The following is a 27,828-nucleotide window of genomic DNA, read 5'->3' on the forward strand; positions in this document are numbered from 1 at the left end:
AACCTTTATTCAAGCCTCACGTATTTACTTGTACAGTTATACAGGAATGCTATGGGTTCAATAAAAGTACTTTCCACAGAATTTGTGGCATACTGTCAAACACCACAGACTTGCCCCTTGGTTTAGTAAAAATGCACTTAAATTAGAGGTCTATGGGGCTTTTTTTATATATTTTTTTTTATTTAATCTTATGTTAAAGCAGTGTTGAATTTGTATCTATAAAGACCCTTCTGGTATCCTTCGCTGCTTGGTTTTGTGCAAAAGCTACCGTGTTCACAGACAAGATTAACAAGCAATTTTCTCACACTAATCCTATTTTAATACATAAAATGCTTAGGTTTTGTGGCTATACTTTGGAAACCATGTGCTTAACTCAGTGCCTTGTCAATTATTGACGAGCCTTGACTTTCATCGTACGTGTGCTTGTTAGCACAAAAGTAAATTATTTTCTGTGGACATCAACAGCATGTCACAGATATTGCCCGTAACACTCGAGCTGTATTAAAACCCCTTCTTCAGAATTCAGTGTGATTGACATAAAAGCAGAAATTCATCACAAGCTTTACTTCGGTCCAGTTATGCATTTGTGAAGTGGTTACTTTGAGGTTTAACTTGCAGAGTTAAAGTCTAACTTTGTTCAATAGAACAGGGGCGGATTTGTTTTAAGATCATGTCCTTACAGTGAGAATGCTCATCTGGTCATAGACGTTTACTTTGCCCTTATACACTACCAATCAAAAGTTTGGGGTCTCTTGTGCTCACAAAAGGCTACTTTTCATTGATAAAAAAGGTAAAAAAATTAATATTGTGAATTATCACGACTTAAAATAACCGTTTTCTATGGGAACGTACAATAAAATACAATTTATTCCTGTGATCAAAGCTGAATTTTCAGCATCAGTGTCACATGATCCTTCAGAAATCATTCTAATATGCTGAACTGATGCTCAAGAAACATTTCTTATCATCAATGTTGAGAACAGTTGCGCTGCTTCATATTTTTGTGGAAACCATGATCTTTTTTTTTTTTTTTTTTCATTTTTGAAACCATGATCATTTGTTTTCTTTGATCAAAGGAGCAGCATTCGAAATAGAAATCTTTTGTAACATTATAAATGCCTTTAGTGTCACTTTTGATCAATTTAATGCATCCTTGTTGAATAAAAAGAAAAAAACCTTACTGCGCCCACATTTTTGAACAGTAGAGTATGTGTTAACATGAGATGACATGAATTACTTTCGATCTTTCAACACAGCTGTCTTGATGATACAATGCCAGTAAAGCCAGTAAAGCCGGTAAACCCAATACAACTTCCCCACAAGGGAAAGGGGCTGTTTACAAAGAGAGAAATTCACCCACTGGAATTATCTCTGTAATGCATAACTAAACATTCTTAGGAAACTTAACAGCTCTAACAACAAAACTGAGATTTTAGGCAGAACTAAAGTGGATTTTTGTATATTATACACAAAGTCTTCTGAAGCCAAATGATAAGTTTTGTGTGAGGAACAGATGAAAGTTATCCGCTGAAAATCTTCCTCTAAAATTCCTGAGCTCTTAAATTCATTCATGCATGTAGGCTTCTTTAGAATTGTATTGCTCAATATGTATCATCACAGAAATTCAGTGGAATCAAATATTATCAAGAAATCAAGTCTTATGACAAAAGAGGTTCGAACTCTATGGTGGAACACGTATTCATTTATTTATTCTATTCACTGACAAATAATCAAAGCATGGAATGAGAAATGGGTGAGTAAATGATACCAAATTTTCATTTGAGTGAACTTTTCCTTTAATTTGGCTAAGGATGAATGACGTCACTGATAAGGATTCATTTGTACAAGAAATACTGATCAGAAAGTCAGAACTTTAATGTGATTTTTACCATATGTGTTACTGTACCTGCTGAATCCTGCTTCTTGGAGACTTTAGTATCTTTGCTCTTCTTTGATTTCTGCAAAGTAAGAAAAAATAAGAATAGTTTTCAACACATAAACAGTGCTTTCAAAAATGAAGTGAATGTTTGTGATCGTTCAGTCGGTTTAGCGTTTTCATTTTCTCTCCTCTCAGTGAATTAGATTACGGATATGGGTTTGCATTAATGGTGGTTTTTAAATCTCATTTCCCATCAAGCACATCCCAAACACCACAGTAATTCTACACCAGCAAGGCATCAGTTTACTTTCGCAGTTTTAGCCTTTGTTCGACGCTCCTCCATGGCCTTCTGCAGCTTTTCCACTTCCTCTTTAGTCCCATTCAGAACCACAAGGTCGTCTTCTTGGAAAGGATCTCCGCACTATAAAAAAAACACAACAAGAACATGAAAATTTAAATGAATTAAACATTTCATTATTTAAATAAATGACTGTTTTTGACACACACACACAAAAAAAAACCTCAATTAGTTTCAATAGGCCTTTATCTCATTTCCTGGTTTCGGAACGTTCGAAATCGCCAAGCAGTGTACTCGCACTTCCGGTGGTTACACATTTAGATGAAAAGTAGGTCAGTAAACTTAAATAAAATCGCGATATAGACCAGTGTCTGTCAATATTAAACCGCATAAAGACTATTTAAATAGGAATCGTGCATGTTCTGCGTGTCTCTGTGAATGAATGGCACCGACGCGTTTCATTTACCACACACACACACACACACTGAGGCACGCATGACGCTCGCGATTTTTTTCAGCCTTACTTATTAACATTAATGCACTTCATCAACACAGCCGCTCTGAGAGTCACTTCAGCAGCATTTTTTAGCTTCATTTGAGAGAAACTATCATCATAAAACACAGAGAGAAGGTCTACACGGCAACCCGTCAAAATAAAAGTTTGGTTAACCTTTGAAGAAATTTTTGCTTAAATCATTACATTTTAAACAATTGGTTATAACAATTTAATTAAACCATTCAAATGGAATCAAGAAAACAAACAAAAAAAAAAAAAACTTTTGGGAGACGCGAGAGCGAAGTAGTCCAGTGATAATTAACATGGAGCCATGGTGAATGCAATAACCGGAAGAGGCTGTACACTGCTTCGCGGCTACTTCCGGCGTTCTATTGTGTTGTGATAAAGGCCTATCAACCACTGAGATCACGGTGTTCTCTGATACAACTAAAGTACTTGCGTTTTAAGGTTTGACTAGTTAGTTATTAGCACATTGTAGAAAAATTGTACAAATCATGACATAATTATTGACTTGAGGCATGAGCAACCTTTACCACTGGGCTCAAACTTTGCTGAAATGTTGTACGAGACTAAATGAGGCGTATGATTCATTCAAAGTTATGCTATTTACACATGGAAATATATTCATGGCACTGTCTTGGAGAGAAGAAAAATCAATGGCATTAGAAGGGATTTGCATTGCATTTTAAAACAGTAGAAATTATAGAGCAATCAAACCTGGCTTAAGATCTAAGCAATAGATAATACAGCTTTCACTGGAAGATGACGTAACCTACATGTCTTATTTGCAAAAGTTACTGGCACACAAACATTGATAACTACTAAAAAACAAACCTCTCCTGAAGGTGATAAGATGATCCTGTACTTTGGTGAAAATACACACATCTAGTCAATCTTTTGGACATATCTACTCAGACTTAATTATTTTCCACACAAGTAGCACAAGTCATCAAAATATTATATAATGGAAGTATATGAATTCTGAAGTCACCAAAATGTAATAATAATAATAATAATAATAATAATAATAAGTCACAAATAAGGCTGGGTATCGTTTGAATATTAACAATTCCGAATGCGATTCTGCTTATCGATTTCGATTCTAATCGATTTCTAATTTCGATTCCAATAAGGTAAAAATAAATAAATAAATAAATAAATAAATAAAATAAAATAATAATAATCATAATAATTAGATATCATTCACATTTATTCTAAGTCTTCTAGAAAAACATTTCATTGAAGCTGAATATGTTTAAAAATACCATAGAAAAAATAACTAGCATAACTAATATAAATTTCGAGCATTATTAAAGACACGTAAACACTCCGTAATTAAAAAAGAACAAATAAACATATTAGCAATCTCACAAATAAATACAACTGAACAAAGATACGATTGAAATAAACAGTGTTTTAAGATTTTCAGGTATTCAGGTACAGAAACTATATTCAAATGTAAAATAAAACTCCACAATGTAAATAAAACATACAGTTATTCAGTCAAGAACAGCGACTGGACTTCCGGTAAAATGGTGGTAGGGCTGCACGATTAATCGCAATTATCCCGAAATCGCACTTAAACTGATATATGTCTTATGTGCAGCTTGTCAGTGAAGCACGGCTCTGTGATCAGTAGTAAATGCTGTTCAATCTGAAAGCACTGCGAGTTTGAGTCGCTTATAACGTGCATTTGAAAAAGCAACTGGGCATTTGGTCCTGTAAGTTTACTTTTTAGTTTATGTTAATCTGCATCAATGCACTTATGTTGTTTATTATGATTGGTTCAGTACATTTAGTTCTGTAGACATGTGAACAGTTAATTTTCTGATTACGTCCAAGCTTAATAAATCTGACTTAGATTTTACGACATAAAAGGCATGAATACTGTCATGAAGAGAAATAGGATTTCCTCTCATTTATAGAAATGAGCACATTTATAGATATGCTCTGAATTTTGATGATAATTTTTTCCAGTAAAGTCTTTGCTACTATTCACCCTCTCGAAGATTACGCATTAATTATAGGTGGGGATTTTAACTGTATTTTGAACACATCTTTTGACAGATCCTCAAACAAAATTGTGCATTCAAAATTTCTGTGAGCAATATAGGTTGCTGGACCAATGAAGATTTCTTTTCCCCTCCTCTAAAGTGTTTTCATTTTTTCCCCCTTGTTCACCACTCCTACAGTTGTATAGATGATTTCTTAGATAAGAGTATCATATCATCTTTTACAACAAGCACGCATCAAAGTATTGTCATGTTCAATCATGCCCCCTCTTCTTTTTTCCTCAGCTTTCCTCCAACACTCACACAAGCTTCACTTTCTTTTCTTCGAAAAGCTAAAAAAAGATCCTACCCTTTGTTCTTACAGGTCATTTTCACTTTCATTTTTAAATGTCGATTTTAAATTATAGTTGGAAGAACGGGCTCTTTACTCATTGCAAGGACTTATTGGCTAATATGTTAAAGTGATCAAATGCCATTTATTCATAGTCATAACGCTTTTAAACATTTGCATCGTCTTTATAATGTTATATAAACAAATTCTCAGCCAGATAAACGAAGTTATAATCTCTCTCCAGGCATTCGACAGAGTAGAGAGGAACACTTTTAAACAGTTTGGCTTTTCAGAAGACTTCGATTCTTAAATTAGGTTGTTAAATGCTTCCCCAGTAGCTTCTGTGTGCACAAATTATACATATTCTTTGCAGAGTCACCAGACAGGTGTTTCTGTCGATTTCGATTAAACCCTTGGCCGTAGCACTTTGTCAGTCTGACAGCTTTACTCAGAATGGGATTGAGCATTACATTTCATTATATACAAATTATATTTTGCTATATGTCTCTAATGCAGATTCATCAGTAGCCCATATTACCTCAATTTTACAGGAGCTTGGAATTCTCAAGCTATTAGCTCAACATGCATAAAAGTGATTTATTCCCAGTCCGTCTCTCCGCATAGATTATTCCTCTATCCCGTTTAGAGTGGTGCATGAGGGTTTTAAGTACATGGGTATACAAGTCACATGATAATTTACTGATTTGTTCAAAGCTAACTTTTGCCCACTCTTAGGTCGTTGTAAATATGATTTAATGAAGTGGTCCAGTTTACCTTTGTATTTACCGTGTTAATCTAGTTAAAATGTCAGTTTTGCCATGGGGCAATTCCACGCAAAACTGTCACATCCATAACGCCAACTCAATGCCATGGTATTGAGTTGGCGTTATGGATGTGACAGTTTTGCGTGGAATTGCCCCATGCTTACTGTACTTATTTTTCAAATATTCCTTCTTTTATAAGAAAGAGTTTATTTACTAAATCAAACAATTTAATTTCTTCCTTTCTGTAGGAGAATAAAATCTCTTGTATCAGAAAGGCCTTTTAACAAAGATCAAAATATCTTGTGGGGGGGGGGGGGACTTTTACTAATTTCTTATGTTATTATTGTGCAAGTACTGTTCAGAAAATGATATACTGGGTGACTGAGCTAGACCCACAAAGTACTCCAACTGTGGGTGCAAGGAGAACAAACATGTAGTAAATTTGGTCTTCGATTATTAGTTTGCACTTCACTCCCTTTGATAGGAAACAAACACATATATAAGATCTCAAAATCCAGTAGTTGCACACACTATAATTTAAGCTTGAATTGTTTTAAAATGCACACAAAGGAATTGATAAGAGGAATCCAATTCCTGACTTTAAGTAAGATTCCAGAACTGGAGTTGATATTACATTCCCAACTCTAGTCACAAAATGGGTCAAAAAGCAGATATGAAAATGTCGTACAAATCAGGTAAACCTGCTATGCTTGAAAAACAGAAAAAATGTTTCACCAATGACTAAGTTAACTGAAAGCCAAACACACACACACTCTAATGTGAGGAATTCAGCAGTAGCCATTGTCTTGCACACAAGCAGTTCTGGCAAACACAAAAGCGCTAATCTCTCTCGCTGATCAGCAAACACTGGCTGTCGGCTCTTGGGCTCACAACAGGTCACATCTTTTCTCTCTCTGTGCTCAGGTGGGAAAAAACAAGGAGGTAATGCTTCTGGAATCAAATTTATCTGGAAACCAAGTGCCTGACAAAGAGTACAGGAGGCGGAGCGAGCAAACGGAGTTGAAAAGTATGAAGGTAAAAATGGAGAGAGAAACAAATCTGCAACACATCTGCTAAACAAATGATACAAAACCTGATCATATCGTAGTCAATTTAGTCAATGCACATCATTCCAAATTGTTTTGCGATAATGTACATGTTGATCTTTTATTTACACAAAGCTAATTCATATGGACAGCTGAAGTAGTTGTATGGGATATTTTTACAGGGCTTCTTTTTTGTTTTCTTCTTTTTTTTAAAGCTTGACAGTCCATGTTCACATTCAAAGATCAAAGATTGTACTTTCAATGATATCTTATTGAGTGTTGTATTGTTTTTTTTTGTTATATGTGTATTTAGATAACACTCCTGTAAAAGAGATTTTAAGTTCTCTCCTGGTTAAATAAAGGTTAAATAAATGAATAAAATATTGACAGAATTTTAATTTTATGCATGAGTCAAACCAATTAGCAACTAATCCCCCAAAGCCGTTCACTAGGCAACTTGGCAAGTCTGAAACCACGTAAAGTTGGATGTGGATAAACCAGTTCTCAACACAACAGGTTACAGAACGGGTTAGACATTGCTAATATTAAACTGCCATTACTGTTACAATCTTCTGAGACAAGAAACGTGGGAGTGTTAAAGACCAAAAGAGGTGCAAATTACTGCTTGAGCTGGACCAACCATTTTTCACCTCCTTATGCTCCTCCTCTCCTCTCACGGGGAGTGTAACCGAGCAGCCAAATCACACAGTCGTGGGAGGACAGTGTCGACATCATAACAACACCCGAAGCCATTTCCTCTCAGAAACGCAGATGCACTGACAGTAGCTGCTTAGATGTGGATTTCTAGTCAAGGTGGAGCACTTTAGATAGAGGTAATGCGGAAGTCGGCGTCCCCGAGTACATCTGTGAATGCTTAATCACATTTCCCATTAACAGGAGTGGATACGGCTTGAGCTAAAAGGTAGGGTCACTGAATCATGGATTTGTTGGGCTGTCTAAAAACACTTGCTTATGTTTCAGAAAACCAAAACATGTAGAAGAGAGACTGTGTAGAGGTTTTGTTTTCCTTGTAACTACAAATAAATCTAAGAAAAAAAAAAAAAAAAATCAGGCATTTAATTTGATATATAAAAATACATAAAAATGTTAATCTGCATTTAAAGGCTGGTTATACACTATTAGTAAAACGACAAACCGAAAACCTGTTAATGTCTTTCCATCAGCACGTTGTTACCTCATGAAATCGATACTCTAATTCTGCTGATCTTTGATTGTACATTTACTTTTGTAAATTTAGCAGGTGCTTTACAAGTCTGTTTGATATCTAACAACTACTCCGTTAGAAAAAAAAGAAAAGAAAAAAAAATTCACATGAATCATGTTTCAATACAAAGCAAGAGATTGCATTACCAATAAAAATCTAGCACAGCACAGGTGTTTTTCTTTTCAAAGTAGTGTTGTCAATATAAATATTTTGATATTATCTGAAACGGTTCCAATACTCCTTTTCCATAGGATCGATACACTGCTATCAACTGTGCATTCTTGCTCACTTCTCTCTGATGGCAAATCGACACACACACCAGCCTCCTCTCACATCCTCTCTTGGTCGTCTCATTCGCTGCGGTTTAACCCTCTGGGCTTCTTCGTATAATAGTCACACTTAGCTTCCTCCCGCCCGAAAACGGGCGAAGCCTTAAAATCTTACTTTACTTTTTCCCAGGATAACCAATCAAATATATTTTTGTTCTATAATGTTTTCTGATTATTATTTAGAATTTTTAGAATTTTTTATGATAGTTTGCATTAATTATATAATTTTTATTAGCTATTTTTTCCATTAGAATTAATATATATATTTTTATTTTATTTATTTTATTTTTCAATAAATGCAACATTTCACATCAAATTAGAGTGCAGGCCTAAAAAAAAAAATTTTCAAGTGAGAAGAGCGCCACCTAGTGGCTTCAAAATTTATTAATTTGTGTCATGTCCTATAACCGCCTATAGGCGGCCTATAGCTTTTTTATTTATTTATTTGATTTATTCCCATTCGGAAAGAAAACAATTTATTACTAATCAACCACTGAATGGAACAACACAAATTATATATCATTTTAAAGCTTAGGAGCTCATCTTATTAATGCATCTAATTACATTTATTAATTCCTAACGAGTGCTGAGTAATCCCTCTAAAACCAAGTGTACCGCCAGCAGGCGCCACCTAGCTGCGAAAATATTCATTACCATATTTTTCAAAAATCTTGCCTTGATTAACACAAAGTTGATGTCATTTGAAAGCTTAGAGTCTGAACTTTACAGTGAATGTATCCACTTTGAAAAACTCTTAAGTATTGCTGAGTAATTTGCTGATAAATAGAATTTCTTTTTTTTCATAATCTATAAAATAATGTACTGCAATGTGTCAAAAACATCATACAGCTCATGAAACATTCTCAGATAATTGAAAATGGCACTTCATTTTTTACAGCATATTATTACAATTAAAATGAGCCCAAAATTAACATAATCTATTGCTTTTATGACAAGATATTCTTCATGGAGAAAAAATTGCCCATAAGGGGGTCAAAGACTGTACAAAAAGGCTATCTCTTTTCAAAATGCTGTAATTTTTTATTCCTTTATCCAAAAATTATTAATTTTTTATCCAGATGCAGCTAACATGTAGGGGGACTTCACTAAAAAAGAATTTTCCTCCTACCTTATTTCCTTCCTGAGTTATTCCATGACAAATAAGAAAGATATGCAAAATCATAATAAAAATTATATATATATATTGTCTTTTATCCGCCGTTTCTTGGCAGGACAATGTCCAAATGTAATGTAATTTATATTTTCAAAAAATTTAAAAAGAGTTCTTTCAAACGATACCTACCTTTTGACTCTCCTTGTTATAGTTTTGGAGTTATTATGATTATATAATTTTTATATAGTTTGGGGCAAAATGTGCTGTTTCAGTCTTACCAGTTCATTTCTCTGTGTGTGTGTGTGTGTGTGTGTGTGTGTGTGTGTTTGTGTGTGTAGGTGTGTGTGTGGGGGGGGGGAGGGTGTCTTTTTTGCACTCTTGATGTTTTAGAGTGTCACCCCTTCATTGCTGTACACTTTTTTTCAGCACAGTGGCTGATCTGTAGCTTGTACCACCAAAAGTTTCTCTGAGTTTTCCTATTTTTTCGTATTTCCCATTCATTTCCTATGTCGCCCGTTTTCTGGCGGGAGGAAGCTAAGTGTGACTTTTTTTTTTACGACCCTTTAACATATCAGAATCATCTCCTTGATTTTTTTGTGTGTTCATATAGGTAATAAAAGAAAAGTCACCAAGTTTCACCCCCATCCGATGAAGCAAAAAAATTAAACAATTCGAAACGTTCAAGTTTTCGCCCGTTTTCGGGCGAAGAAGCCCAGAGGGTTAATAGTGCTTGTATTGTGCATAATTGTTTCGTGCGCACACCACTGATCTATAGAAGTGGTACTGGGAGAACAAAATGTACTTCTTTTTTGTGGCGTATTGTGTTTAAATGGTCAAACACATCAAAAATGCCTGTCTTGCTGGGCATTCAGGTAAATACAGTCAGTTTTGGAACGTAAATAGTTGAAAAATAAATTGAATGTTGTGTAAATTCCTACTAAACCATTTGATTCCTTTCATTTCTGTAGTATTTCTTACCTGAATATACGATACGGTCAGACCCACCTGAAAAAACTTAAAGCCATGTTTACTTATCTTGTCTCTTTAATCTATTGTATTTATTTGCGCTATCATTTGCTATTTGTTTATTTGTTCTAATTTTATTACTGACTGCTTACTTGTCTTCTTTGGTAAATGTAAGTCAACGATTCAAATAAAGCTTCCCTGTGTGGTGTGTAAGCTATTAGAACAAAATTACCCAAATTATCAAAAAAAATTGAGATCTGCATGTCGGAATATATATGACAGTTTTTCCTGTGGTATTGAAAATGGTAACAAATATCAATATTTTTCAAGGTATCGTATCGAATTAGGCAATTCCAGTATCGTACCAACACTAATTCAAAGTGCCTGAAACATACATACAGCACTAAGTACATTTTGCTGTAGATTAGGTACGAGTTTATAGTTCAAGTTCATGTTTCATCTAAACATTGCCTTAATTAATCATTCCGAGATATAAAATGGCTTACTTTTGAAACTATAAACATTTGCTTTAGATGTTTCAATTGTTTTTTCAACAATACTGAGCAACTATTACAAGAAAAAATTATAATTAATAATTCATTAATCAGCTTATCTGTGCAAATGTGTGTTTCAAAAAACAAACAAGCATCAACTAGTGTTGTTCTCCATTTTGAACTCTCAAAAATGCTCGTGAAAACCCACAGCATCCTTCCTGCAATTCTGATGTTTTTGCTGATTTGCACTCTACACAATGAGAAGCAGCAAGCATTAATAAGCGTTCTGTGCAGAACAAGTAGTTAATCCTTCAATAATAAAATGTATTGATAAAATAGTTTGAAATGAAACCATCTCCAATCTTTGATTTGTTATTTTGTTCATCGCAAAACACCCTTACTATATTGTGACGTTCACTATCGGTCAAAAGACATCAGTATATTAGAATGATTTCTGAAGGATCATGTGACACTGAAGACTGGAGTAATGATGCTGAAAATTCAACTTTGCAGCACAGGAATAAATTACATTTTACTAAATTAGAAAACAGTTTTTTTAAATTATAATATTATTTCACATATATTACTGTATTTTATAATCAAATAAATGCAGCTATGGTGAGCACAAAATACTACTTAAAAAAAAATTATAATAATCTTATTTATTACAAAGTGTACATTATACATCAAGTGAAACTCACAGTCACACCTTCTAATTAAATGTTATGTCATACGGTGCTATCATCGAAAATATGTTCTTAAAATCCCACTACACCATTTTTTCACTCCGCTGGATGGCTTTAAACTAGAACTGATTTTGCCATATCTTAAACTTCTAAACACTATATGATGCTGATAGAACAGTGTGTGCTTTTCATTCTTTAATGTGCCAATGGACCATGTCAGCGTGCTATACAAGCCCCCGCGGGTTCATTAAACAACTTACATTACCAAGACAAAACTGATATCCACAGCTCCTTTGTGTCCAGCAACTGGGACCTTTACCAGACCTCGTGGTGAACGCAGCTCTCTGGGGCGCTATTAAAACGAACCCCGAGGGTTTCTGTGCTTAGAAAAGAGTGACACGAGAGAGTTATATCCAGGGGAGAAGACGTTCGTCCTCTCACTGAGATATTTTATCACTATGCGTCATTATGAGAGATAAAAATGCTCCTGAGGAATGAAGACACCCTGTTCAAAAATACTGCAGATGTTTCTTCATGTACTTAATGATATGATTACTTCTGCCCATGAATTCACAAAACAGCTTAGAGGAGAGCTCAAACACACATCTACTCTAAAGCTGCTTGGGAGTTTAATGTTCATTATCCACCTTTATGTCATTGTCTGAAGGCATAATTAGATGATTTGATTAGTTTTTTGCATGTTTAGATGTTTAAACCTTAGAGTTAGAACTACTTTTCTAGGTGGAAAGGGAATTATATAGATTGCAATTAATGTTTTAATACTCCCCCTTGTTGAGATAATTGCTTCTCTGATTATTTTGCTCTTCTGTTCTGTTTTAGGAGGTCTATAGCTGCTTTTCAGATGTTGGACTATTATGGTCCAGCTTGAGAACACCAAGTGCAGTTTTCTCTTCTGCCTGGGAATCTGTGTCCTAATATGTTCTGCCATCTACCTGAAAGCCAATATATCCAATGCACCCATTCCTACAAATGACAGCCAATCTCTGTCAGCCTCCAAGACCTGTGACATTCTTCCACCTGCAACTCCTGGGTTTCAATGGCAGCGAAAAGACTGTAAGAGAATCAGCTATGAGCCTAAACCAGACTCAAACTGCACTCGACTGCAGTCAGAGCTACACTTTATTATGGCACCACTGAGCAAAGAAGAGGAAGACTTTCCTTTGGCTTTCATCATCACCATACACAAAGAGCTGGAAACGTTTGTGCGGCTACTGAGAGCCATCTACGCGCCGCAGAACGTCTACTGCATTCACATCGACGATAAAGCGCTGGAAGAATACAAGACAAGGGTCAGAAGCCTATCTGGGTGCTTCCCGAACGTCTTCCTGGCGTCCGTCAGCGAAAAGGTGACCTATGCTGGCTTTTCCCGTCTGCAGGCTGACATCAACTGCATGAAAGACCTGGTGAAGTCTCCCATAAAATGGAGAAGAGTTATAAATTTGTGTGGCCAGGACTTCCCCACCCAGAGCAACCTGGAGTTAATCCGGTATAGCCAAGGATCTGAATGGAAAGACAGGAACATGACGCCGGGAGTCAAGCAGCCACCCAGTATGAAGCACAGGACAGTGTTTTCATATGTTGAAAAGGGCAACCATGTGGCACCAAGGGCCAAAGGTCCAAAGAAGGGACCACCTCCACACAATCTGACCATTTACTTCGGGACCGCTTATTATTCTTTGACGAGACCGTTTGTGGAGTTTGTCCTCAGCGACCCAGTGGCCAAAGACTTGCTGGAGTGGTCTAGAGACACCTTCAGCCCAGATGAGCATTACTGGGTGACGCTAAACCACATTAAGGGTAAGCCAAAATGCAATAATCAGGTCAAGCCAATCGCTTTAAAGCAGCTTCACAGCAATAACCAACCAATGATGCAAACTTGATCAAATAGGAGACAAATTCTGTTGTAAAGCAGCTCGAAAAAGATAATAGTGTCTATTATTCAGCTCAAGCAGTTCAGCGTTGATTCAATTCAGTTCAATAACAGTCAATGCTGAGAAATTTATCAGTTATGAAACAAATTTAATTCAGCCATAAAGTAGCTCTAAAAAAACAATAGTGCCATCACGCAGCTCAATTTAGTTTAAGTCGTGCTCTCATGTGATAGTGTCAGTGTGGTCAATAATCATAAGACTGGGTGGTTTTTAGAAGCGCTGTTGACTGCATGTTAGTTCAAGAGATCAAGCAAGATATGAGAAGTAATACTGATGACAAAGAACTGTTCAGAAGCATATAATCTCCAAATCATAAAACTCATCTTCCATGTTTTTTGTTTTTTTGTTTTAGAAGCACCTGGCAGCCGCGTAGACGGCGAATGGGAAGGTAACATTCGTGCAATCAAATGGAGGGACCAAGAAGGAAGAACACACCAGGGATGTAAAGGTGCAAACACTTCTTGACTAAAACATTGGATTTATATCAAGTGGTGGGAATCTTTAGGCACCTCACGATCAGATCCGATTCTGATTCCAGATTTACTATCAGCTTGTGCCAGCACAAACCCTCCTTTGGCACTAAAAAACTACAAGTCAGGATTCAATAGAGAAATGCAGTGAGAAAATTAATGAAAAGGTGTGGACAGGTATTTTTGCAACTGAACTTATTGCATATGCATTTGCAGTAGTTTCCCTTTCATACGGCAAATTAATGGGCGGAGAGCATTTAAATAAATCATGCGACGTGATTTGCAGAAGTCAATTTGAAGCATTACTTAACGCCGCATGTCTTAAAACATTTTGCGCTTGACATGCTGCTATAGGAGGAGAAACCGCAAGAGAACAAGAGCGTGTGAGAGACTTTTCTCCACTCGTGTTTATTTACATGGAATGCCAGAGGAAGATGTTATCCGAACATATCGTTTGCCAATCCACGTTATTTTTAATGTGCCGTGCATGTTGTTAGTAGATTACCTGCAACTATTATCATCGCCGCTACTCTTTTTAAGTTAATTTGCGCTGCTCTTGGTAGATTGCATTGGTTGTAATGGAAATTAGCAGCTGCATCTGTGACCTTTAATTTGTGCATCATCAGTAGATCCACCGCAGACCTTTCCACTGCAATCTGTTTATGGGATTGCGATCTCACGCTAATTTGCTCCGTTTAGTAAATCTGGCCCCAGATGTTTTGTCCTGTCCTTAAGACATAAGTAAAAACTTTATATACATTAATTATGCATCATTAAAGCATTTGGTGATTCAAGTGCATTTAACCGCTTAAATGCAGGCTTAAGTTTATGTAGTTTATTCCGGTTACACTTTATTTGCTAACACTTTATTTTACAGTGTCCTTGTTACATATGTTAAATGTACTTACCATAATAATAACAGTAAATTATGCATCATTACCTGCAACTAACCCTCAACCAAATCCTAAGCCTTCCCTATCCCTATAGTAAGTACATGTTGTTAATTAATATTACTCAGTACTTAAATGTATAATTACACTGTAACAATGACACCTTAAAATAAAGTGTAACCCTTTATTTTAAGGTGTCATTGTTACAGTGTAATTACCCATTTAAGTATAGTTTAAAAGCAGTCCATTTACCATTTACCCAACTTCCCAATAACAGACTTTATTTTCCTGAGGTAGACATAGGGTTGCAATTTCGTGTGAATGGATATCAAAAAAACTGTTTGTTTCTACAGGAAAATACATCAGAGATATCTGCATTTTCGGGACTGGCGATTTACCATGGATTATCGAAAGAGATGGTATGTTTGCTAATAAATTTGAGACCGCAAGCTTCCCAGAGGCCGTGGATTGTCTGGAACTGTGGCACAGGCATAAAGTTCTCCAGCAAGCTTCTGTTCCCATTCAGCCATCATGGCGTCTCACCACAGAGGTGGAAATCAGCAACAGCACTCTCACTTTAACTCCTGAGGACTGTGTCTGACCAATAATCACAGAAATGACAGAGACAAGTCACAAAGAAAGAGAATTTCACACCGTTTACAGACTTTTCAACTTCTGCATGCTCACAAACCTCAAAAAACAGCAAATGTCAGTTCCCCTTGAGGTCAAACTACCATCACCACATTGTGCATGGTGAAATAGGATTACCAGAAACATTTTTTGCTTTAGAGTGTAAATGTGTCATGACAATATTCACGTCACGTGGCAGTGCAGCTCATGATGTTTAAATGTTGTAAACACACTGATTGTTATGTGAGTGTTGAGTATTGTGGTGTACATTTAGTAATTTATTTTATTTATTAACTGCTGTATAATGCACTGTTTCTCAATTTGATAAACTGTAAAATTCCTTTGAAATTAACATCTCTAAAGAAGTAAATATTGTGAAATTATGATTTCAACATTGTTCACATATTTTAGCGCTGTCATTCAACTGCTGTATACATCAAGTACTTTCATTTCCACTGTGGTCTTAATAAATGTGCCTCTTTAGTAACTTTAGAAAATTCTCTTTTACAACATGGAGCCAATGCAAATTAGCTTTAATTTTTATTATAAAAAGTTTATTATAAGAGTTTATATTTAAAAAGTTTATTATAAGTGTTCTGAAGCCATTCTATAGTATAATGTGAGGTAGAAATGAATATTTAAGTCGTTAAATTCAAGTTCACGTAAACTCTTCCCTCAGCTGCGGCTGTCAGTCATTCTCCATTCAGCATCAAACAGCTCGGTCACGACAGTCAACACGTTGAAACTCTCTCCAAGGTGATTCAATGTTACTATTATTATACTTGATCTGTAGATAAAGGTCTATGGTTTCACATAAAATTACTTTATCTTGCTGGACTGTATTGCTGTACCTTAATCATGTTACTTTCTATCAGGTGTCTGTTCACAACAACACTGGAGTAGAGAGTATCATAATACTTTTGCGCAATGAAAGAATATTAATAGCCTTTCTTGTTCTGTCCTATCATATGTTGCTGCCTCATTAAACAGCTGTGCTATACATTTAAAAAAAGTCTTAATTTTATAGTATATATAGCCAAAAATGTTTATATCTTTTAGATTTTTTATCTTGTTTTTCATGATTTAGTGCTACACTTATTGTCTCTTATTTGTTCCCCACTAAATAATGTTTTTTTCACTAAATGTTCAGATTTTATAAAATTATTGTGCACTCGTGATTTTTCTAGAGTAAATTTTACTGCTGAATTATCCACTAATCTAGTTTATAATAGCATTTTTGTCATAGATTATGACCATATATATTTATGATTTGTTGTTTTTCTTTATAATGAAGTTGTCTGTATTAAGTGGATTGTATTTAACACACAAAAGAGTGATTATGAGTTCAACACAGAGAAATTCTACTTAATTAAAAAAAGAACTGCGCTGGTATCGGATCGGTATCGGCCGATACTCAGAATTTTTGGTATTGGATCGGATCGGTTCTGAAAAAATGGTATCGGTGCATTCCTAACGCTGGATCTACATAGTAGAAATTGGTGAAATTGTGGGCCAATTTTTCTGCCAGAGATCCTGGACATCTTGTTCAGATACATGGCATAATGGATTGAAATAGAAATAGAAATAATGGGCCGTGGTTGGATCTTCCACCAGGACGATGATCCAAAACAAACCTCAAAATTAATAAAAAAATTGGTCACTTGGTCAACCTTAACTAAAAAAATTAAGGTTCTGCCATGGCTATCCCAATCCCCTGACCTGAACTCTAGCAAACTGAAGAGGAAAGTATATCAACAAGAACTTGGGAATTTGAAGGATCTGGAGAGATTCTATATGGAGGAATGGCATCTCATCTGTTATCTTAGCAAAAGGAGGTTGCAAAAAGTATTGAATAAAAGGGTGCCATTAATTGTGGCCAATTAGAGAATGTTTCATAATGAGATTTTACCCCTTTTTTCAATTGTTTTACTTCAATGAAAGGTTTGATTTTTGTCCATTTTTTAAATAAAAGATCAAAAGGATTAACACTCCAAATCTATTTTCACAGGCTTCTTTGTTCATATTTACCAAAAGCAGCCCTAGCTGATACTTTACTAAATATTTATAATTTACAGGGTGATTTCTGCTGATTTCTGGTCAGATGTTCAACACAGAAAAAGCTAGATGCGTGTAACACAATACATAACCACAGGTTATGATTAACAGCACCAAGAATAGTTAAAAATTTGCTTGGAAATGGATAACCATTAGGGGTTTATATTCTATATTCAAATGTTGGTGAATGTTTGTCCAAGCACAGCACAACAGGCACGCTCCAGTCTGCAGGCTTGGAGAAGAGATGGACTTCAGGATGCAGTTCCCCCCCCATTTCCGCCATTATGCTTGAATTAATTGAGACAAATGCCACAGAGAAACGTCAGATAGCTGAGCCTGAAAACAATTAGACTGAGGCAGGGGACTGTGAGGTTAATGATTCACTACTGAGAGCGAAAGACAAGTCGCACTCATTAGCCACGGTCCAACTCAGTCCAATCCCGACCGCAAACATGCAAACACACACACAATAGAAAGTGCACACATTACAAGATGACAAATCACCTGCACACAGAAGCACATAGCCAAAGCTGCTGACAGCTTAACTACAGAGTTTATCTTCACCTATGATAATAAATCATTATCCATGTCCACAGCTGGCACTGGATGAGTGGATGAAAGTGTGGCACAGTTATAAAACTAACGTATTTACGGCATAACGCAACTGAGCGCATGCTATATTAAAAATACAGTAAAAGTCCTCTATGAATCACTCCCAGGCAGAAATACAAAAAATATGTTTGTTGGTAAATTAAATGTTCTATTTACATACATTTCAAATTAGGAATCAATTTGTCAACTTAAATCATCACACACAAAAACTGGGGTTAAGGGTCTATTTAACAACAAATCCTGAAAGGAAAAAAACAGGGTAACACTTCATTTTACAGTGTCCTTGTTACATATATGTTACATGTACTTACCATAGTAATACAAGTAATTTATGCATAATTACAATGCAATTAACCCTCAACCAAATCCTAATCCTACCCTAACCCTATAGTAAGTACATGTAGTTGCTTAATATTACTCAGTACTTAAATCTATAATTACACTGTAACAATGACACCTACAATGTATTGCGCCGATGGATTTTCAGCGCCGCTGCAAAATCTTCACATGATCAGTAATATCACGACATTGACTTACACATGTTGTCATAAGGGGCCGTTCACATGAAAATATTTCAAATGTGGGCGCGCGGAAAGCACACTCATAATAGAAGCGACGCGGCGACAGACACAATGACAGACGCCACGGGAGAGTGAGCAAGTGTTTGTGGAAAGGAGAAAGCGGTACGAAGTTTTCTCCGTTTAAGTCTATGGGGTCGCTGTGTCCATTTTTTTACTGTCTATGGAAAATATGCTGTCCCGCCCTTCCGTGTTCGGCGATTAGGTTTCATTCTCAAAGTCCGCTCAAATAACGTGAAATTTCTCAGTAGTAGACTTCTGTTTGCTGAGCTGGTATAGCAATGCTGGGCAACAATGGTAAAATTACCTGCTCTGATCACATGCTCTGGTAATAAGAGCTTTGTATGACTATACTTTATTTTGATAATTAGTCAAAAAATAAATCTGTTAAATCTGAGTATGTTGCATAGAACTGAATGAAGAATAATATATTGATGTTTTATATTTTAATATAGGGCTATTTTCTGTCCAATTTGTGTGGACACTTTTCTTTTTTCCCCCTTTTTTGTGTGTTGTTTAATTTAATTAGTGATTCTATATTTAAATATTGATGATTACAAGTTTGGGGGAAATGCGATTAATTGCGATTAATCACAGCAAATTGTCTTTCTTACATTTGAGCCCCTGCCCCTAATGAACTCTTTGCACGTCCCTGGAGGTTAGTGAAGTAAAATAGGCTATGCAAGCTAGTCACCTTTTAAACAAATGAAAAGTTTCATTTGGATTTTAATGTTCAAAATGTCTACAGGATAAAATAAATGAAAGTACTGGTTACATGATGATGTATCTAAGTGCAAAAGTGTGTTACAGAAAAAAAGATCAGTAGTGCAGATGAGGGAGGAAAGAGTTTCATTTTTCCACTATAAATTTCTACCTTACATCTGAAAATTAACACAAAAGAAAAACATGAATAATCCTGTCCTAATCCTGTTTGTGACCAGTTCAAGGTACGTGCTGCAATAATCATGCCTTCTGTTGATGGTATGTCAAATTTGTATGTCTCAAAATGTCCATTTCTATCCACAAAACTTGCCAGAATTCATGGTTTAAGGGGTTATTAAAAAAATAATAATAATTCTTGCACCCCCGGACACGTATCGTTTTAATACCCATGATTTTAGTGAGGAGATGTCTGTTTTTAAAAATGTTGATTTAAATCCTGTGAATATTATTGTGCCCATTGATAAATTCATGGTCTTGAAACTCTTGTGGTGTAAAAGAAAGGAAAAGTCCAGGTCCCGATGGGATCGGGGGTCGTGTTCTGAAGAACTGTGCTGTCCAGCTGGCAGACATCTTCTGCTTCATTTTTCAGTTGTCACTACAGCTGCATAGGGTCCCTTGTCTTTGGAAGGACTCAATAATTGTTCCTGTGCCTAAGATTCAAACTCCTAAGACCCTCAATGACTACAGACCAGTGGCACTTACATCTCTTGTCATGAAAGCTTTTGAAAGGCTAGTGAAGGATGCACTTTTGGACACTGTACAGGATAAGTTAGACCCTCTCCAGTTCGCCTATAGGTCGGGCAGAGGTGTGGACGACGCAATAGGGACACTTTTAAACATGGTTTTTAAACATCTTAAGGGGGCCAAGTCCCTTGTCCGTCTACTATTTATTGACTTCTCCTCTGCTTTTAATTGTATTCAGCCCCATGTTTTAGCAGAAAGGTTGAAGAACACTTATAACATTGATACTGGACTGATCTGCTGGCTAATGGATTTTTTAACAGTGAGGTCACAAAGGGTGAGAGTGAACAGTGTCTTATCAGATGCACTTTTTTCTTCTACTGGGTCCCCCCAAGGCTGTGTCCTCTCCCCTCTTTTATTTGTTTTATACACAAATGAATGCCAAAGCCATCATGAACGGCGCCATATTATTAAATTTGCGGATGATTCTGTCATTGTGTCCCTCCTCAGTAGTGATGACCCCGAACACGGTCCTGTAGTGAATGATTTTATGGATTGGTGCAAATCCTCCTTTTTAAACATTAATGTGGAAAAAACTAAAGAGATGTGTATCGACTTCAGAAGAAATCCCACTGTCATTTCCCCTGTTGTGATGGACAATCAGCCAGTTGAACTAGTGCAGCAGTACAAATATCTTGGGACTGTAATCGACAATAAAATGTGCTTTGAGTCCCAGGTTGATGCTGTGTGTAAAAAAGCACATCAGCGCATGCACTTTCTTCGTAAGCTTCGCAGTTTTAATGTTGACACTGTTTTTATGGAAATGTTTTATTCCTGTTTTATTGAATCAGTTCTCACTTTCTCTTTTATCTGTTGGTACGGGTCACTTTCTATTAAACAGAAAAATCGCATGCAAGGTATTGTAAAGGTATGCAGCAAAATTGTTGACACACTTTTAAATGACCGGTATAAGGTCAGATCCTTGAAGAAGGCGAGAGCCATCCTGGCTGACCATAGTCATCCCTTGTGGAATGAATTTATGCTGCTGCCATCCGGGCGCAGATATAGTCTGCTGCGATGCAGAACAAACAGATTAAAAAAGTCATTTATTACGACTGTTCCGACAATCACCATTGTTAACAATACCCTGTAAATTCATATTTAAATTATGTTCTTTTGTGGTTGTGTTTATTGTTGTTGTTTGATTAATATATTTGTTACTGCTGCCTGTAATCTAAATTCCCCCTTCGAGGATAATAAAGTTTACCTTACCTTATCTTTCTCAGCGACGTGGTGATATAACTTTGCTGTTTTTGTAATTAAACTCTCATCTACACTATTAATGTATATCTTTCTCTCTTGTTAATTCATTTAAATAAATGTAATATCACAGCACTACTTTATTTCACTTCAGAATTCTAGATCTAACAAACCATAGATTAAATAAAATGAAAAAGTCAGATTTGTGCTGCAAACATCCATGACTTGACAAATTATACATGCTGGCAAGTGAATTATATAAATCATTTTGTTAACACTTTAGTTTAGGGTCCAACTCTCACTATTAACTAGTCTGGCTATCAGTATTTTCTACTGCACAAGAGGCGTGATCAACGGGCATAGTTCAAATGACTTTGTACGCAATTTGATAGTCCTTCAACCAATCAGACCAACGATCCAGGTGACATACTTTGCAGCGGAAACTCCAAGCAAGAAACGTGTCAAGCATATTGGTTTGCAGCATTGATCAGCGGTTTGCAGAAGCAGCAATGGCATCGAGCAATTTTTGCAGGTTGTGCACAAAAAAAGTGAGTGGTATTTACACCCACTCGAGCGATTTGTTTGCTGAACTAAAGAAGCCATTGAGCATTGTCAAGAGGTTAAAAGGAATTGGATTGGATTAAACCTGCGCCAGGTGCATAAACCAGTTTGTGATTGGTCCCCGCAAATTTGTAACGGAAGCGGGCTGGGTATTGACACAAATTTCACAATTCGATTTCGATTCACAAGCTTTCAATTCGATCCGATTCAATATTGATTATTTTGGATATCAGGTACAATCAGGGTCCGAAATGAACACCCGCCAAGCGCCAAATGCGGGTAGATTTTCCGTTTGGCGAGTAAATCTCAAAAGGCTATCCGCCACATTGGCGGGTGAATGTTCATACCAAAATATGAAATATTCAGCGCGCACGCGCTCTCATCTGTTGACGGCGCTGAGGAAAAAGGATATGTGAAGCTCCCGCCACTGGAAGAAGCGGAGAGCAAAGGCCGCACACCCATCTAAGCCGCGCAGAACGTCTTCAGCACTCGCGGATCGTGCATACTCCGCCGCTGGCCAGGCTGCTTCTGCTTTACACACCATGGCCGTTTTTTCTCACGAAAAGGAGTTTTCTCATAGCGTTTGCAACGCAATACTCGTTCCCTTATCTCTCAGGGAACCGAGGTTACGCAAGTAACCGAGTAGGCTACGTTCTGCCTTCCCTTCCACATGAGTCAGGTAACAAAACTGACAATTTTTTTTTTTTTATTTCACCCCAATGATAGTAATATTTCATATATTTCTCTCATTTTGATCAATATATAGATTTTTTTTTATTATACATTTCAAATTTTGCTCTGGACAATTTTTTTACGTTTATATTCAACATAATACCTTATTATCTCAATTAAATGTACTGAAATGAATGTGACAATGTGCCAAAAAAAAAAGGCTGTTTATTATTTTGGCCGGTAAAAAATATGCTTGGCTGGTGGATTTTTTCATCTACCAGTCCCCGTGGCAGGTGAGCCAAAAAGTTAATTTCGGACCCTGGGTACAATACATGGCAAATTTTCTCAAGGAAAACAAATCTCTTAACTAATGCTGTAAACTATGGGAGTCAGTGGTAGTCTACTAGGCTTCATTAGCCTACTATAATATTGAAGGTAAAAATTTACTGATTTGTATACAAACACTTAAATTACACTTTTATTTATTTTTATAATAATAAAGTTATATGAAATATAAACATTTAAATGGTGGCTGTCATAAAAACCTGCCAGATTTATTCAAACATGCATTAAAAATTGAAGAATATAAAAAATTATAATGAATATGTAATATGGTGCATATATTTAGCAAAATGCTCCTCTCTAGAGTTAATTTTTCTAGCTGACTAACGAGTTTATGGTCACTGGATATATGGTTTTTCTGAGGTAAATGTGACGTTACATGACATTGTTTACAAGCTGATTTACTGACGTCTTTCCACGGTTGAAACACTGATTGAGCGATTCCATGTCACATGATACGGATTTCGATAAGTAGTACTCTACCTTTTAACACACTTTCAGATGCTCATTCATGCGCGCTACAATGTTACATTCATTCATCATCTGAAAACAGGATGACTAATCGATTCTTGGGATTTAAGAATCGATATCGGTTCATAAAAATGAGAATCGATTAAAATATAGAAATCGATATTTTTTACCCAGCCCTAGTAGCAGGATAGAAGAAAGTACAGGTTCAAAAATCAAATCGCCAGCAGATCGGGCTGGGTTTACCCAGTCTAACTATTAACTAGTTGCTTATCAGCATGCATATTACTATAATATTGGCTGTTTATTAGTACTTATAAAGCACATATTAATGCCTTATTCTGCATGACTATATTCTATATCCCTTAATCCGACTAAATACCTAAACTTAACAACTACCTAACTAACTATTAATAAGCAGTAATTATGAGTTTATTGAGGCAAAAGTCATAGTTAATAGTGAAAATTGGACCCTAATCTAAAGTATGACCATAATTTTAGGAAGGCTAAGAAGACTATTCTAGGCTTACTTTTCTGTATTAGTCATTGTGAGCATTTGTCAGACGAAAATGAAAACAGACCACGAAAGACTTTAAGGGATATTTCACCGCTGGAAAGATGAATGTGTATTTAAATTGGGTAATATATGTAGTAGAAATTATTTTAGTAAGTTGGTACCTTCTAGACTGAGAAAAGCCAGAAAATTTATTTTTGGACAACAACTCCCAGAATGCACTTGCTTCGCTGCCCTACGAGGCCACTCCCAAGCCACGCCTACCGGTTACAGAGGGCAGTATCAGGAGAAATGATGACTAGTCGACTCGAAACTGAAAAGATGGCGTTTTATGGTGAGATCCCCCCATGTTGAAGACATGCGGGACGAGCTCCTCCTACTGGCTGTAGTCTCTCGCCTCTGGACAAAAAAGCCTCTGATGATGCTAAATGATGACTTTTGCGTCATCTGAGTTTTTTTTCCAGACACACAATCCAGAAATCTCTCGTCTCAGGGGGACATGAGGGAGGGAAGCACAGTCATTCCAATATACTACCGGGTTTCTACTGATACAAAGCATAATGCTAATCGGTGAAGTATCCCTTTAAGAAAATGATAGCATTGCTATCATTGGAACCGGGAACACTTCCCATAAATCCTGATGTACTCGTTACATCATAAGAAGAATGGCATCTACGCTAATTTTAGTGTCTTTTGTTTATCCCGAGGTTTTCCCGCAGCCTGCCGGATCCAGGCCGTATCCAGATCTGATGAAGGACCTTCGCCTGGACCCAATGACAATGCCGATGCTGAAGTGCCAACTAGTCTCTCCCTATGGAGGATCCCTTTACCACTCTACAGATAAAGCGTCGTCGGGAAACTCAATTCGCGTATCTACCCCGAATTGATCAAATAAAATAAAATTCTGTATCAAAAATTATAAGGAAACACCAGTACTTTGTTTAGGCTTGGTTTGTAGGGAATTCCAAACCTGCGCACATATATTCAAACGCACATAACTATAGAACCAATTCTTAATGCGCATGTGAACGCCATCAGCGTTTCTCACAGGTTCGCATTTAAAGTCTGTGTAGAGAGAATGGTGTCGTCTTAGCGGCCCATAATTTAATAACAAATGATCGTTGCGACGGAAGCGAATCAATCAAAACTAACTTTAGCTGGAAAATAACTTTATTAAAGAACCGCTATAAAGCCAAAACAATCTCTGTTACCTTAAATTATACGTTTATCTCTGTAAAGCTGCTTTGAAACAATCTACATTGTTAAAAGCGCTATATAAATGAAGATGACTTGACTTGACTTGCTTTTCACTCACCTTGTGGCAAATCTCTGTCTTGACTTCTTTGACAGCTCGTTCCGAGAAAACACACCCACAGGTCTGCAGGTAGAAAAACCTCAAAGAAAGAAAAACAAACTGCAATGAAACCACAAGAGCCATCTCACGGAAACAGGAAAACATCAAGAGCAGGTTTGATATGCGAGTTAAGAGGCTGAACATGCACACATTTTCCATTTAGTAAACAGTTGCTTCAAATTTAAAGAAGCATCTATAGTTATGGTTTTTTTGTATGTCATGTCAATAACCACAAGGAACAAGTATAACAATTTTACTGTTGCACTTTAGTCACATTTTAAAATGTCACACTTTAAAATGTATGAATGTTATTAGATATATCAATACCAAGAAAAATATCAAATTGAGAAATCTTTCTTTTTAAGAAACAGCACAAATTGGTGTCGAAAGTATGACCAAAATCTTCTATCATGGTGTAAGTACCGGTAATATCACAGTAACAGTATACGGTAAATCACATTAGTTATTAAATATTAATCACATTAATATTAATATAATATTAAATCACAAATAGCTAGAAACAGGGTCAATATACCAATATTGTCATTATACCAATATTTCAGTAGTTAATAAAATGATATTTTAACATCAGTTAATGCATTAGCTAAGCTAACATTATCTCACAATGAGAAATCTATATTTTTTACCGCATTTATTATTTGTTGTTCATGTTAGCTCACAGTGCATTAACTTATGTAAACAGATACAACTTTTGATTTTAATAATGAGTTAGCAAATGCTGAAATGAACATCAACTATTAATAAATGCTGTTGTTCACAGATCAAACTAATTAATATAAAGCATTCGTTCTGAGAAAAGCTCTAGCCGCATTAGTTTTAGATGACATTCGCTTTGATATTTTCAGTAACACTTTACAATAAGGTTAAATTTGTTAACAGTTTATACGTCAGGTGTCATGATCTAACAATAAACAATACTTGTACTGCATTTATTTAATAATCTTCTACATAATACATTTTTAACAGTTGTGTAAATTAACACTGGTTAATGCACTATTAATGAGCATGAATTAACAGTATTTTTAAACTAATATTATTTTAATATTAATAAATGATTAATAAGATTAATAAATGCTGTAAAATTGTTCTGTTATTTCATGATACCAAATGCATTAACTAATGTTAATCAATTTAACATATTGTAAAGTTTTAGTGTATTTTCTATTTATGCAATAAGATTTAATAATGTTTAATAGGAGTGCACCGATGTATCAGCCAATTGGTATTGCCCGTTAAAAGCAAGTGTTTTCAGTATCGATTGCTTAAAAAAACAGGTGATGATCATACATGCATAGTATACATCCGGGTTCGACATTAACGTCTTTAATCGGACAAGCAAGCGAATGACCATTTACTTGTCCGAAAGACAAGCACGGGACAAGGCTTAATGTCGAGCCCTGAAATATGATCGCTGCTATCAAAAGAAGATTCAGTTGCATTGTGGTTGAAGTCAACAGCCACTGCGCTTGAACGGATGTGGCCTTACTTGTGTTTTCCATTCATTTCCAGTCCCACCACAGGACAGATGAACATGGCGAGGTTCATGTCTTCATAACAGTCCCCTTTAATGTTCCTCCTCTCACCCTCCCATGCAGAGTTATCAGTGAGATTCAGCTCCTTCACGTCCTGTGAAACACACCAGGATTATTATAGTTAACCTGTGAATCTCTAATAGGGGATTTCCACCTGATTTTGCCCTACCTACTATACATTAAAGGGGTGGTAAAATCCCCTTTTCACAAGTTGTAAAATAAGTCTTTGATGTCCCCAGAGTGTGTATGTGAAGTTTTAGCTCAAAATAGCCAACAGATATTTTTATATAGCATGTTAAAATTGTCACTTTTTGAGGGCGAGCAAAAAAAAAAAACCGTTTTTGTGTCTGTCCCTTTAAATGCAAATGAGTTGCTGCTCCCGGCACAGGGGGCGGAGCTTCAACAGCTTGTGTCCTTTTACCTCACACAGACATGCACTGAAAATTTCAAAAACTTTTAGCCTTTTATGGTCAAGCTGGAGTCAGATGATGGAGAGACTCAAGAAGAAGTGACAACATGTAGAAGCAACAGGACATTTCTGAATGGTTAGTTGATGAATTTATGTAGATGATCTGTAGTTATCTTCTAGTCATTGATTAGCATATTCTGTCATGATAATCTGCATTCCCGAGGGCGGGGTTTATGTAAATTGTAGGGTTGGTGAGGTCACTAACCATGGAGGAATGTCGTGTAGTCTCTACCAGCCGTTTGTTGTAGTCCTTAGAAAGCGATTTCTCTAAAAGCAAATATATCCCTTTGCTTTGAACTTTGAGTGTCGAAACAGCAACATTACACACTAACTAAAGTTAGAAAAGTCAAATCATAATAAACCTCCCCTTTAAAAAAAAGTAA

At 36.1% G+C, this 27,828-nt stretch overlaps 2 protein-coding genes across 4 annotated transcripts in view; one reads left to right on the forward strand and one right to left on the reverse strand.

Moving 5' to 3' along the window:
• Positions 1-27,828, reverse strand: part of rtf2 (replication termination factor 2) — a 43,095-nt gene that overhangs the window by 7,826 nt on the left and 7,441 nt on the right. The window contains exons 4-7 of the mRNA XM_079884346.1: positions 26,931-27,070; positions 25,385-25,463; positions 2,187-2,300; positions 1,907-1,958 (exon numbers count right to left, since the gene is read on the reverse strand). Coding sequence (XP_079740472.1) covers positions 1,907-1,958; positions 2,187-2,300; positions 25,385-25,463; positions 26,931-27,070 — 385 coding nt within the window. The remainder of the gene's footprint in view (positions 1-1,906; positions 1,959-2,186; positions 2,301-25,384; positions 25,464-26,930; positions 27,071-27,828) is intronic.
• Positions 6,732-19,529, forward strand: gcnt7 (glucosaminyl (N-acetyl) transferase family member 7). 3 transcript variants are annotated; one of them, XM_079884345.1, is made up of 4 exons: positions 6,732-6,836; positions 12,502-13,479; positions 13,966-14,061; positions 15,327-19,529. In XM_079884345.1, exons 2-4 carry the CDS (start codon positions 12,537-12,539, stop codon positions 15,572-15,574), a joined length of 1,287 nt encoding a protein of 428 aa, XP_079740471.1. In that variant the 5' UTR covers positions 6,732-6,836; positions 12,502-12,536; the 3' UTR covers positions 15,575-19,529. The 3 variants fall into 3 exon arrangements, 2 of the variants coding, with proteins under 2 accessions (XP_079740471.1, XP_079740470.1); XR_013822597.1 differs by lacking the exon at positions 6,732-6,836 and adding an exon at positions 7,505-7,769 and having other exon boundaries at positions 13,966-14,250; XM_079884344.1 differs by lacking the exon at positions 6,732-6,836 and adding an exon at positions 7,505-7,769.

The sequence above is a fragment of the Squalius cephalus genome, assembly GCF_949319135.1.
Source record: "Squalius cephalus genome assembly, chromosome: 10".
Classification (NCBI taxonomy): domain Eukaryota; kingdom Metazoa; phylum Chordata; class Actinopteri; order Cypriniformes; family Leuciscidae; genus Squalius; species Squalius cephalus.